This window comes from Seriola aureovittata, chromosome 20 (assembly GCF_021018895.1).
Source record: "Seriola aureovittata isolate HTS-2021-v1 ecotype China chromosome 20, ASM2101889v1, whole genome shotgun sequence".
NCBI lineage: Eukaryota > Metazoa > Chordata > Actinopteri > Carangiformes > Carangidae > Seriola > Seriola aureovittata.
Genome location: NC_079383.1, coordinates 7,081,509 through 7,095,654, shown reverse-complemented (window position 1 = coordinate 7,095,654; position 14,146 = coordinate 7,081,509). Strand labels below are relative to the sequence as shown.

General features: G+C 38.8%; 2 protein-coding genes across 5 annotated transcripts; one reads left to right on the top strand and one right to left on the bottom strand.

Annotated features, from left to right (window-relative positions):
- Nucleotides 1–251: 251 nt before the first annotated feature.
- Nucleotides 252–5,947, top strand: LOC130161259 (transmembrane protein 241). The gene is made up of 15 exons (XM_056364425.1): nucleotides 252–457; nucleotides 1,073–1,119; nucleotides 1,598–1,675; nucleotides 1,771–1,852; nucleotides 1,996–2,073; nucleotides 2,217–2,242; nucleotides 2,500–2,551; nucleotides 2,694–2,742; nucleotides 2,976–3,021; nucleotides 3,153–3,188; nucleotides 3,845–3,879; nucleotides 4,051–4,120; nucleotides 4,981–5,074; nucleotides 5,271–5,335; nucleotides 5,759–5,947. Exons 1-15 carry the CDS (start codon nucleotides 386–388, stop codon nucleotides 5,820–5,822), a joined length of 894 nt encoding a protein of 297 aa, XP_056220400.1. The 5' UTR covers nucleotides 252–385; the 3' UTR covers nucleotides 5,823–5,947.
- Nucleotides 5,948–6,203: 256 nt separating this feature from the next.
- Nucleotides 6,204–13,720, bottom strand: rbbp8 (retinoblastoma binding protein 8). Of its 4 annotated transcripts, none has more exons than XM_056364437.1 (19): nucleotides 13,584–13,720; nucleotides 12,479–12,614; nucleotides 12,313–12,355; nucleotides 11,689–11,784; nucleotides 11,522–11,613; nucleotides 10,587–10,659; nucleotides 10,091–10,272; nucleotides 9,876–9,971; nucleotides 9,332–9,408; nucleotides 9,157–9,224; nucleotides 8,714–8,975; nucleotides 8,259–8,430; nucleotides 8,047–8,135; nucleotides 7,552–7,651; nucleotides 7,241–7,408; nucleotides 7,080–7,122; nucleotides 6,801–6,888; nucleotides 6,577–6,718; nucleotides 6,204–6,479 (listed from the first exon to the last, which is right to left on the bottom strand). In XM_056364437.1, exons 2-19 carry the CDS (start codon nucleotides 12,576–12,578, stop codon nucleotides 6,379–6,381), a joined length of 1,992 nt encoding a protein of 663 aa, XP_056220412.1. In that variant the 5' UTR covers nucleotides 12,579–12,614; nucleotides 13,584–13,720; the 3' UTR covers nucleotides 6,204–6,378. The 4 variants fall into 4 exon arrangements, with proteins under 4 accessions (XP_056220412.1, XP_056220411.1, XP_056220413.1 ...); XM_056364436.1 differs by having other exon boundaries at nucleotides 13,519–13,702; XM_056364438.1 differs by having other exon boundaries at nucleotides 8,714–8,936; nucleotides 13,519–13,702.
- Nucleotides 13,721–14,146: the final 426 nt, after the last annotated feature.

Sequence of the window (14,146 nt, the reverse complement as noted above, 5' to 3'; positions counted from 1 at the left end):
ATGCCAGCACAACATGGGGAAGTGTGTCTGAATGATGGACCTACTGAGACGGACCCACTGATTCAAGTGTTGTAAATGGCAACAAATTATGTAGACAGAAATGATGTGGACTTTTATGGCCCTGAAGGTCTGGGGCCCCCGGCCAGTTGCCTGCTGTGCTGGCTTCTTCCTGCTCATGCAGGAAGCTGCAACGTCACACACATTGGAGAGGATCCCCAACATAGACGATCTTTGTCTGACGACGTCTTGACGTGTCACCGGGGAGGATGAGGGAAGTTTCGATCTTGAAACGTCCGTAGTTTGAAACAGGCTTCATGCTTCGCATTTAGTCTTTAGTCTTTTCGTCAGGAACCATGTCCTCGCTGCAGAGCGGCGGCAGGTCAACATGCAGTGGAGGAGACACATGAGCGGCTTCGCCTTCAGCTTCGTTTTTGTTGTGTCTCATTTCACCAATAAGGTGAGAGAGTGTTCAGCGGAGTGAGATCAGAAAACCAATTATAAGGCTGTCAGGCGCTAAAACCTGGTCAGAGACACATTCTTCTTCAGTCAAGTCAAAGCTAGACTGTTGTTCACTGATCGAACTATTTAACCAGGACACAGCTAAACTGTTAAAACTTCTCTGCGGCCTGAACACAGGATAAAGAGCTGCTGGTGATCAGTGCTGGAAATCTGTTGGAAAATCGTGGAAAATTACATATTATACCCTCATTATTAATTATAACCATAAAGTGGACATGGTTTAAGACCCTTACGAATTACTTTGACTGATCAGGCATGAACGTGACCCATCAAAGCAGCACTTGCAACACATCTCCACTCTTATTTTGGTAGAAAACTACTGCAGGAAATGAAAACTAAGAAGTTGTAAAAAAAAGCCCACCAATAATCAATAACATAGTCAGAGTTAAGTCAGAGTAAGGGATGAAGTCTCTGTGGGTAGGTTTGGACATTTTGAATTGGCAGATTTTGACAGGCTGTCAGTGGTGGAGCAGTTTATAAGTTAAAGTTATGCAAAGCACACAGATATGGAGAGGACATGAGTTGAATTGCACCTTTTTTCTCTTTTTTTCAGTTCATCCTGTCTGTCTTAAATTTCACGTATCCAACCTTATTCCAAGGGTGAGTAGTTGAAGGTAAATACTGCAGGTGAAAGCAACTCATTGGTCATTACAGCCTCACTTCAACACCTGGAAATACATGTACTAGTTCATAAGGGCTGTGGTTAGTGATTCTCTTCATTATTGATTAATTTTGCTGATCACCTCTTCAATGATATTTTTGTCTCTAAAGTGCCAGAAAACGGGAAAAAACGACTGTGACAGTCTCCTGAAGCTCAAGGGGCTGACATCAACAAATGATGATAAATTGATTATAAAAAGAGTTGCCAATTATTTTTTGTAGATAGGCTAATTGATTAATCCACTAGTTGTTTCACCTCTGCAGTCTTTGAATCTTTAAAATGTTTAATTTTAGAAAAATGTTTTTAAATATTTTTAAATCTACATCTTGGTTAATGTTAAACCTCTTGTGTGCATCATGTAAATGAGTGATTGATATGGTTTATGTTCACTAATAGGACAAAAATGTATGTTTTCAGATGGCAGACATTTATTGGGGCTGTTCTTCTTCTACTCTTTGGGAAGTTGGGATGGGTGGAGATGAGCCGCATCACCAGGTACGCTTTGCAGACTACTGTAGGATTCACATACAGCTGCAAGCAGACATGTTTATTAAGAGCTTTACTTGATATGTTTTAATGTTGTGTTACAGATCAGCAGCTCTGCCGTGGCTCCCGGCCTCCCTTCTGTTTGTAGGAAACATATATGCTGGTTCCAGGGCTTTATCACGCATCGTACGTCATATAACCTCTTACATTTTAATAATGTCAGTCACATTAACTATATTCTAAATGATATAAAAGACTGTGGCCTTGTTCAGGATTCATACCTGCTGGACATATCAGCTAACTCTGACGTCCATTTGCTCTCTGTGCAGGACATCCCTTATTTCTTCACTCTTCAGAATTCATCTCATGTTGTCAGTTACTTCATTCTGAAGGCTGTCCATAGAGAGGTGAGTCCATGCATAACATACTGTACTGTATTATTATTCATGGCAGCAAATGAAGGAAGATGACCTTGGCTAGTCTTCACAGCTACAGACTATGAATGCGTAGTGCTCTGACGTGTCACTCTCATCTCTCTCTTCGCCAACAGAAGATGCAGTGGCTGAAATTGATCAGGTTGGTGCTTTTTCTTTTTTGACAAGTACAGAGGTTGAAGATGGTGGGATAAAATAATCTACTCTTCATTTCTCACATGAAAAACAACAGTAATGGTGATAATATTAATAAAGTTGATGAATAAACTTGCATGGAAACCACTTTTCCAGCTCTGAATCAGCAATAAAACAGTAATAAACAGATATATCATAGGTTATATTAAAAATACAAAGTTCCCTCTTACATGACTGCATCTTTAAATGCTCTTCTCTCTACAGCATATGTCTCATGCTGCTTTCAGCCATCAACCTCCCCCTCTATGATCCTCAGGTACTAAGACATTAAAATCAGATCATGAATTTTTTATTAATGGTGCTTTAATTTTGAACTGTTCTTGGTTGTAGGAATCCAGGTAGTTTTTGTTCGTTTGGTGGTATTAATTTAGTCTCTTCACTTGTTTGCTTCTTTGTAGTTTGACTCCAGAGGTTACCTGTGGGCTGTTGGTCATCTGTTCTGTGTTGGTAAGTTAATCAGTCACAGCTGATACCTTACATTCATACCTTACATCCTCCTCAGGAACTTTCATACAGGTTAGTTCAGGTCAAAGTGCTCTACAAGTGACTGATGAGAGTATAAAATCAGTTTGAGACTGATTAAACTAATAGAACAGATTTAAAAACTGTAAAATAGATCAAAGAAAAATAACAAATAAAATAAAATAATAATTCCTGAGGTGGCCTGGTTGATGTTTCAGGTGCATACAGGGTGTTTCAAGTTCACTACAAGCCCAGTAATTTGGGGTAAGTCTGAGCCCATCTGAGTGTGTGTCTCTTCTGTTCCTTCTTTTACATAAAGTTCAGTTTCTCAGTTCAAAGTTGTCAACCCCCCACTAACACACTGACTCACTCTTTTGGTGATGCTTTCATTTTAGTGACCTTGAACAACAGTGCATCAACTACTTGTTCAGGTAAGAATAAACGATTATAAATAACATGGTTCTGAGGCTCAAGTGTTTTGTTACATTAAAGTTACTTTGTATATAAAGAAACATAAGTGCAAGCCACTTTAATTGTTAAAAGTTTAAACATTCTGACAAAGTTCAGACATGTTAATTAATCAATGATCTATATTTATTTCATTCACTTATTTATTTATTTTATTTCATAACTGTCACCTCATAAAAACATGATGCAACATGCAGATGGCCCATGTACCTCTCTTGCCTTCCCTGTAGGAGGAGCACAATGAGTCAACGTTAACAAGAACACTGATTTTTTTCTGTTAATCACAGAGCTGAATCCTAAAAGAGTTAGGAGTGTGGGTAAAGGGCCTGCACAAGTCGATGTACAGGAATCAGGAATTTCCTGTTATATTTAAACCTATATTTATTTTAAAACATTCTGAATAAACTTGAATACTTATAATCTCTTTTGAAAGAGTGAGTTATTTGCTGCGGTGATACTCGTCAACAGCTGTGTTAAAAACCCACAAATTTTTCTGAATCATTTCATGTGAGAAGACGAAGATTTCCATTTGTGCACATTACAGCATAAAAATATTACCTAGTGCAGCTTCATGGTTTATGAGTCACTAAATAAAGCTTCTCCTGCCTGTAATTAACAGCATGCTGCTGCTGGCTGTAGCTGCTCATCCAACAGGTATGAATGACTCTGTACAGATGGTACATATTTCAATGCTGAGATAATAAAGCTGGAATCATTTCTTTTACTTTATTAGTGCATCACTTAGTAGACTGTATGTTCTCATATGGTCTTTTTTTTTTATAACTCTCATACTGTTTCGACATTTGTACCTTTGTTTCTCCATAGGTGACCTCATTGGAGCCATGGAGTTCCCCTCCCTTCAGTCTCGCACATTTCACTGTGGTTGCTGTGCCAGGTATTTTTCTAGTTTTGTTTGTTTTTTAATTGGTCAGCACACGATTCTGTTTTTAATGTATATTCAGTAGAGCTTGGTTTTTGTGATCAATATCAGATCATCCAGGGTTCTGCACTGAGACTGTTTTTGTGCAGAACAGCAGCTCCACCAAATGATCTCCTTTGTTAATGCGAATCACAGCACTAGTACAGAATACATTGTACAGGATCAAAATACAAAATATTTTAGGTGCCATTTGTCATTTGATGAAGAGCCCAGACTGCCAACCTGATCTCAGAGAGGGGAAGCAGTGAACTATTTATAACCTGTGGAGGCCTACAGATACAGCACTAATTTATATGGTTGTACAAAAAAGTTGATTATTAAGTAATAAAGTCCTGGAAAAATGTTTGAGTTGCAGCCTGAGACCTTAAAGGTCTGATATTGTCTAAAGTGAGATTTCTATTATAAAGCAGGTCTTGGTTCTATGTTAATACTGTTAGTATGTAGTTAGTAAGTATCAACGTGCTTAGTCCACAGAGAAATACACACAGCCCATATTCAGAAACTGAGCCTTAAAACAAGCCATCAGAACTTCTGTAACTTTGTGATGTCACAACAAAGCAGTCGCCACCCAACTGACCTGTTGTTGCTATAGCTCCAGAGAGAAGCCCGAGAGAGCCGTAAAACTACATTGAAACGATTTTTGGTACTTAAAAGTTTTCATTTTAGTTTTCATACTAGATTCCCCTGTATCAGTAAAGGTCTCACACTTTTTGTCCAAATGATACAGCTCTGTATTTTAATTTAAAACTAAACTGTTTTGGTGTTATTTATTTTGAGTGCCATAACTTTGATCACAGCTGTCTCTTATACCACAGTGCACTGCTGGGGTTCTTTTTGCTGTTGGCCACAGTCAAACTGAAAAGTGGCTTGTCCCTGGAGCACTTTGGGATCTGGATTTTTTTGTCAAAGGTGCGTGAGTGACATTTTCATATGGTAAAATACGTTAGAATGGAACACTAACCAGTCAGACAGAGAGAATCATTATGTTTCTGAGTCATCAACTAAAGCTTAAATGATTTAAAGCATCAATGTTGTAACAAAATGGTTGATTATGTGAAATCAAACAGATAAAAAGTAGTCATATTCTGTAATCTTTTCTTCACAGGTTACTGCTATGTCCCTCTCCCCATTCATTTTCTCCATGGACATTAATGTTCCATCTTTGATGTGGTGAGTAGCTCAGCTGCCTTAATCCTTGTAGGTGATGTGTAGGTGTGTTTGTTTTAGCTGTCAGAAAAGTCTGATATGTGAGTGGAGCTATTTCTTGGTCTATAAACTGATCCAAGTGACAGTTCTGAAGGATATCTGCATGTGAAATTATTATTGAATCCAGTGTTTTGTTTTTTGTAATGTTTTAGAAGCTGTCTGATGAAATGAATAAAAGAAAAATGTGCAAAACATTGATTTGAAATATATCTAATTAACTAAATGCATGGTGTAACTGGATTCACTGTTCAGATTTCTTTATGTCCAACCTTAAGTTATTTACTTCTTTTTCTCAGATTAAAATGTTTAGAACCTTTCTGAAACCACCAAACATCTTCGAACAAGATGAATCATTAAACTGTTCGTATTTATATTATTTGGTTACAGTGTGGTCATCAGCCATGTTGGCGAGGCCCTGCTGGTGTATTCGGACAGAGAACCTCGGTTGTGATGAACCACAACGTGCACTGCAGCATGAAGAGATTTTTTTTTTCTAGAAATTTAAAAGAAAATATTTTTCTAATCTTTTCTGTGTACTCTGATAACCTGCTGACCAAATAAAATAATCTTTGTGTACATACTGTCTTTTCATTGTACTCTAATCTCACAGGTAAACTGATACACTGTATGTTGAACAAAGACTGAAATAAGTTTCAACAAAAAGCATTAAAGTTAGATTTAAGTAAAAGTAAAGTATGCAGTAAAAGTAAAAGAAACATGTTCTTCATATACAGTGTAGTTACTGTGCTTCACAGGATCTTGATATTATTGAGTTAAACACTTGATTATGTTCAATCCGACTGAATGAAGAACTGCAGCATGTACAACCCTCCATAGACATGTAGGTAACCTTTATTTATCTAAACATATGCTAAGCATATTTAGTATTTACAGAAACAAACTTTTACAGTTACAGACAACATGTTGAAATGAAATATAACAACATTCTTCATATGTTTTTTTGCTGTAAATAGGTCGATTCAAACAGTCCCACACAGAAAACTTCTTCAGCTCTGCTGGTTTCTCTCCTGCTTTGGGGAAAAAAAAGCATTGAGTGGTAGTCTTCTCCGTGAACGTACCTGAGGATTCTTCTCTTCCTTGATATAACCTACAAACAAGGAAAGGAAAGTGAAGATAGTGCAACAGAGCATGTGGGATAAAATGTTCTGCTAATGTATCACTACAGTGGTTTAATGTTAAATTACCTCTTTCAATACATGTTTGTGTTGATGGAAATCCAACTTCCCAGAAGTTTTCAGGAGTACAAGGAGGAATGTAAAGAAAACGGTGCCTTGAGCATGCAGACAATTTTTTCTCCTTTTCCTCCTCTGGAAGATGGGCGTAATACTGGAGGAAAAAAAATATACTTTAAATAGAATCATCGTTAAAACATGTCAGTGTTATTTAGCTTCATAGTCAAAATACTTACAATTTCACATTCCTTGCAGGTAGTGCCCTTCAGTTTTCTTCTTTCGTCTTTCTTGCGAAATACTGCCACGTGTGCAAATGTTGGGTGTCTGATCCAGAGAGAGATCATATAGGTGGGAAACTTACAACGTCTGTGAGCCTGGAATCTAAAAACTTAAGTCTGTCTGCTACTTCTCCTCGTCTCTGTTAACCTTCAAATGTACACCAAAGCATAAAATATACAGCAACCAAAGCCCAGTAAGAATACCCCCCGACTACTGTGTAAGACAGTAAGGCTCACCGTGCTTTACTGTGACCTGGAGAGTTTTCAGGAGGATCTCGTTCTAGTTTGGGAAACAAACACAAGCTAATTTCAAGAGCTCACCTCTGATGACAAACACAGAAATACTGGTCAAACTGATGACAAACACACACTCAGTTCCTCTTAGTCTGGAACCCTACCACTGTCTTTTTCTTCCTCCTCTTCTTCTTCATCATCATCATCATCACCATCATCTTTGGCACAGGGCTGGCTCTGGCCTAAGTGTGAACTGTTGTAAGACTTGTACTCCCCGTAAGCTGTAGTGTCGAACATCATATCCAAACTGTCGTTGGCCTTCTCGCCAAGTCCTTGAAAACAACACACGTGAAACTGTCAATAAAACGTTTTAATCACAGCGCATTATCAGTTTCTGCAGATAAGACAGTATCAGCTTATGTCAATCACAACATTTCAGTGAGCAGTTATTCTAAAGGTTGAGGTTTATATTCACCAGATACACTGTCCCTCCTGTCCCGATGCTGGAGTAAGCTGTGACTGACCCAGGTGCAGTCAGTATCTGCCAGTTCTCCATGACACTGTGTTTCTTTTTGCTAAAATACAAACAAAACCTCTGTCAGACTCCATATATCCACATGAATACTAGTGACAAGACATCACCAATGTCTTTCAGACTTTTTCACTTTTCATGCACAGTCACATTCACGAGAAGTCTATGGATTCCCGATAGGTGTCAACCACAGAAAAACTTCACTAGCAAATTGGACCAGCAGTCACAGGCTGTCACTTTACAGCTGACAGGATGTTTGCTTAACAGTACATCATACTGCAGCCTTAAAAAAAGTTTTGTCAACAGACCTGAAAAATTTCATGCTTCACCCAATTCATATTTAATGAGGGACTCTTTATAATCCTCTTTGTTCAGAACAATGCAGCTTTATTGCTAAAACAAGGCTCAGTAGCTGAGTAGCAGGTCATGTGACTGTACCTCATCTCCTCTCCACTCACTGTCATACATGGACATGTTGAGTGCAGGGTCAATGCTCCACATGGGCTCCACTCTGTGCTTCCCTTCAGCTAAGAAAGCACAGTTAGCACAGTCATATTAAAATTCAACTGAATATTATGAAGAAACACTCAACCTGACTGTCCTTCAAATGATCTGTATCACAAAGGACAGTAGCAGGTTAGAAAACTCACCATTCTCTGCTTCATGTTGGTCATGTGAAGCGTTCAGAACGTGCAGGGGGTGTCTTTCCTTCCTATCACCCTCCCCGTCTCCTTTAACCTTCCCATTTGGTTTCTTGAAAGCAGGACTTGCACAGGAAACATTAAGCCTTTGGCTGGAAGTCCCATTTTGTGTTGCCTGAACCTGTTTAATGTTAAAGAATATTTAAAACCACATTGAAGAATTATTCTGTTCAATGTTTCATTAACAGCTAAAATGTAACCTTTTCACATCAGAAGAGTCTTGGAAGAAAGATTTAGTTCAAAACCTAAACTTGCTGAAAGTTTGAAAAGATGGATACAGTTGGTTACAGGATATAGAAGCCAGGAAACTAGATTTGGTTCACAAACACCACCTGATAATGGTATTGCAATTCATCTTGCTATTTGACACTCATTCATATGAGCCTTTCAGATACATCTCTGACCTTACTGTCCAGTGGCTGCTTCATGAAGCTTTGATTGCTCAAAGGTGTTGAGGTCTGTCTGTTCATGCGTTTGCCTTCCCTTTGTATGTCCCCCTTCTCCTGGATCCCTTGACTGTTGTCACTTCCCTCCTTCTTCCGTTTTGCTTCGTTAATGGAGTTACCTTCTGAAAACCTCTTGACTCCAGGGAGAAGAGACGGGGACTTTTCTGTGGTTGAGTCTGGACTGTAGATCAGGGTGGATGAAGGGGAGGAGAAGTAAGGCCTTGAGGCAGGAAAACCAACATGGTTGTGTTACTGTTTTTCCTAGGTCAAGCCTGAATTTTTCAAATTCTGCACATTGTACATTTTTAGTTTATATGTTATTATTTAAAACCACTAAATCACGAATTTGCAGATTGATACTTTTCAGCAAGTGAATGTGTCCCGACAGTTGTCATCCTTACTTTAAACAAACTTCATTCTTCCAGAGGGTTTTTGAGCTGCTTTGCTGCCCTGCAGTCGTTTCAGTTTTCTGAGCAGAGAAAAAAATAAGGAAGCAGAAGAGTTTAAAAATTCAATTTATGTCATTTATCATTTATTATGTAGTGATTACACTGTACCCGTATGAACCGTACCTACCATGTGACCACTGTCAAGATGAAGTTCAAGGGCACAGGTTTCTGCAATCACCTCTTCCATATCATGAGTCACATCATCTGAAAAGATACAGAGACATGTTCAACCAACAGTCACAACACAGGGCTCACAGTCTGTACATCACTCCCATATCAGATGACAGCGGTGGGACTAAATCCAATTTCCCTGGATGGATTATGTTTCAGAGGCAGTTTATATTTTGCTATAAAGTTCACTCATCAGTTTCCTGGTGTTTCCAGGATGTAATCAGAGCCAACAAGGTAGAGTTTTCTGTGTGTGAATTAAGCTGATATGATGGGTGTGTTTGTATAGATAAATGTTGCCTGGTGCTGCATTGGGAGCTGTCAGAAATATACACACTAGAGCGCAGACAAAACCACTAAGAGCACAAAAGGGTGTCAAATAACTCAAGGGAAGAAATACTGTATAAAGTAACAGTTTCCAGTTTCTGTTCTCTTAGAAACTACAAATACCGTCCTTCCTGTTTTTACATTTTTTAACAGGAGTACATTGGATGATGTCATACCTGAGATTTGGGGTATGTCCAGTTCACATGTATTGGGTACAAGCACTTTTGCTCTCCCAGGATTCTTTGAGGCATCATCAGGCTCCTCATTCAGCTCTGAAACAACAACAACAACAACAACAACACATGTTAGAAGACTGGGTGCCTTCAGGCAGGGGATTCAGGAAAAAGACAAGGGCATTAAATGTCTGGAGGTTACTTTACAGTAGACTGACCATTGAAGAGTGATTTTTCACGCTGTGGTAAAGGCAGTTCTGCGTAATGAACGTGTCTGTGTTTGTTGATATTTTTACGTTTCTTCAGTCTGTTTGCCACGGGCAGCGAGCTCGGCAGGACAGGTGAGTCTGGGATGATGCCTTCCTCCTGTTCTGGGGGTGAGGCCTGTTGGTGCTCTGAGCTGAAAAACAAAATATACACAGTAATGTCTAACTGAGAACTGAAACTTGTTCCTGCAAAGAACACCACAAATTAATAACTCAACCTGTCCTTCTATAGAAATGTATGGCGGTGACTTGAGACCTAAGCAGAAGTGAAACCACTTTTTGTTTCCAAACCCTGCAGGACCAGCAGGACCTGCAGGGTTTGGAGCCGTCTTGGGCAGGTTTTACAGAATACGGAAAAATTTGCTGTTTTTTGTTTAGTTGAACAATTGAACATATTGAACAGACAAGATGTTGACAAAACACGGCTTTAACAGACTAAAGAGCTTACAGAGACATCTTTAATTTCTGCAGCTCCGTGTGAAGTTTTCTGTTTTCATCCTCCAGGCTGTTTCTTTCACTCTCTGTGGAACAAATCACAAACAACAGAGTTTCATCACAACTAACGTTATGCTCTTCAACATACCAAGAGCTTTATCTCATGGTTCAGTGTATAGTCAACATAAATCCACAATACAATCATAAATCTCATGAGGCTTCTCTATATTTAGACAAGACTGAGATTTTGCAATAGTGTTAGTTACTCTGTGAGGCCTCACTTAAACACAATGGTGCTTTGAGCTCCATTTTCAAGATGACAATACTAACATGTTGAACAAGTTCACCATCTTAGTTTAGTGTGTTAACATGCTAACATTTGCTGATTAGCACTAAACACTAAGAACAGTATTTTGGTCATAAGAGCAGAGTACTGGACAAACTGACATTTTGACCTAAAGATGGCACTAGAGGAAAAGTTATTAGGATTCATTGTGTGGATAACATGCAGGTCTGTAGAAAATTTTGTGCCAGTCCATCCACTAGATGTTGAGATATCTCCAAGGATAAGCAAAAAGGTCACTAAAGTCAGGAGGATGCTTCCTCTAGGCACCATGACAGTCAGATGATCAAAACCTAGACTGATGTAACCATCTCTAGAACTAAGGACGCTAAAAAGGAAAGCCTGAAAAACTTGATAGGCTGTATATTGGAAATAAAATGCCATTTAAGGGCTTAATTAACAGTTTACTGAAACTACATTACATGTCACATTAACCCACAAACCACAGTCCTGAAGGTTAATGTTACTGCAAAAACAAAATATTTTCGATGTCCTCTTTTTTATAAGAGGTTCACCTGTGTGTTCTCTCTTTCTTTCTCACAACAGGTAGTGTTACTCTGTAGTTAGCCACTGCTCTATCAAACAGTAGAATAAGAACAACTCACTCAGCTTGGTGATGAGGCTCAGATTCTGGTCCTGGTCCTTTTTCAGGTTCTCCTCTAAGATGGCACATTGATCACACTCTCCTTCTCGGAGCCTGGAAACAGTGAACATAGCTTCTTGCCTTTATGTTTCATATGATTTCAACTTAACCTGTCTGGGAGGATGTTACCTTTCCTCCAAGAGACTGATGGTGTCCTGCAGGGTTGTGTTTTGTTCCTTCAGTTGCTGGTTGCGATTGTAAAACAACCCAAGCCTCTGGGCATCTCTGTAGAAAACAAGAACAATGACAGTCTTAGCTGCAACGATTAATTGATCAAATGATCAATTGATCAACAGAAATTATTTCTATAATTGACCCATCGTTATATATTTTAAGCAAAAAACAGCAAATATTTGCTGTCCTTGGCTCCTCAGATTTGTTTTTTTATTGGTGAAAAAATAGAAAGTGACAAACAAAAAGTGACATAGAAGACATTGTGACCATAACACGTTGCAGACAAAGTGTATATGAGATTTCCTCGGATTTGATGCTTTTCTTTGGCATAACCAATTTTAAACCAAAGATCTCTGGGTTTTATTGTTGGTCGGACAAAACAACAATGCTGAATCCTGTTCTTGAAAATTTATAGGTATTCTTTTTTAATCTTATACAGAAAACACTCCTAGATAGATAATGGCAACAAGACTACATTTAAACATTCACAAATAATATTCTGAAGTTAGGGTTAAAAATGCTTCCGTTATTAGGGTCATCATTATTATTTTTAAAAGCAGAGTGACACAGTATACTCACAAACGGCGCTCCTTTTTCAACTTGCTCACTTTCGCCTCCAGTTCTGAGAACAGCAACAGATGCATAAAACCCCAGAGTACATTTTATTTTAGTATTTGACACAAACCGATAAGAAAATTGAAAATTCACTTGATGTATGCACACAGTACATCATGGGGTCAGTTACCTTGAAGTGCATTCTGGTGGCACTCGCCAAGCTGTCTCCATAATTCTTCAAAGAGTTCTACTGATTTGTTTGTCCCGCTGCTTGGTCCTGGGCTGCTCATCCTGCAGTCACTGCTACAACACCGCCAGCCCTCCAACTACCAGCCAACACAAAAAGACAAGTGTTTATCACATATCTGTATTCATGTATGATTCGATGCACACATTGGTCTCTCAATGTAATACTACTATATTGCACTACAAGCACTATGGCCTTATTTCTGTCTTGTCAATCCAGCTGCAGTTCTTTATAATGACATCAACAATATTTTTGCCAATATCCCTCATGCCTCGTTTCCTTCCTCATGTTATGTGCTTTATATTTGCTTGGCGAGAGTGAAATTATTTTTCATTTCAGTTAATCTTTCGTTTACCAGTATCCCCAGTTTGTGTCTCTTATATTATACAACTATCTAAACTAACTATACACAGAGAAATTTTACATTGTTATATGTCCATTCTAAGGCTCACTAGTTACACTCAACTCTTGAGGTATTTTGTTCATACTAGTGTTACACCAGCCCCAGTTTGTCTCTCATGAGTCACAGAGATAAACACCAGGTCCCCTGAAAGATTTTTTTTTTTTTTTTTACGTTTTTGCTTAAAAACTGACTCAAGTGATTAATCAAATATCAGAATTGTTGCCAACTGATTTTCTCAGTCCATTACCTATTCAGTTATTCAATTAATCATTTCAGCTCCAGAGTGCTGGGTGACATGTACAGCAGGGGCCACCCACGGATGTTTACCCCTGTGGTCCCTCAGGAGGTAAATCCGGCCCTGACGTTACATACTAAGCACAATACAAAACACGCACTTCGTTATATTTCCCGGTTTTAAAGTAGGCTAAACATTAACGGCGCATTTGCTCACCCAACAATATATGTAGTACATATATATACTGTACTGTATATACAGTCTGTCGGTAACCACAATGACAATAGAGCGACAAACGCTGACGTTAGTTAGCTTAAAAGTAGCTTTAAAGTAAACAGGACTTACACCGACGGGGTTTAATCCAGCCTAAAACAGTTAGGCCGACAAGTTAACGTCGATTTAGAACTCACTCAGGAATCAGGTCTCCCGTTTCGAGAAAGTCCACAACAGACTCAAAACTGACGCGCCACCGGCGACGTGCTTCTTCTTCTTCTTATTATTCTCCTTTCGGGCAGGCTGGGCACGGTTCAATGCACTGCTGTCTCCTACTGGTGAAGTAACGTCAATGCTACGGGTATTTTTCAGGCATACGCCCCGCTGCATGCTGGGAAGTCTTCCTCTTCATACATCCATGGGTTTAACCTATCGGTTCAACGGCCTTATTGTATTACTGCCAACTTATGATTGTATATGATTTGCTCAATCACTAATTTGCAGTTAAGGGCAGTTTGAGCTACAATGGATCCTCTATCCTCCAAAGCCTAAATCTATTCTAAGAACTTGGACTATTTTAGTTTGCATTTATTGCCTATTTGTTTTCAAAGTTGCTTTATCAAACTGCTTTAGTCAGGTGTGTTGGTATGTGTGCGTGTCAAGTAATTAACAGACAAAAAAACTGGAATTATCCAATTAAAACAGTAAGACTGCAACCAGCTATGAGCAACTGGAGTTAACAACCGTTCAGTGTGTAAAA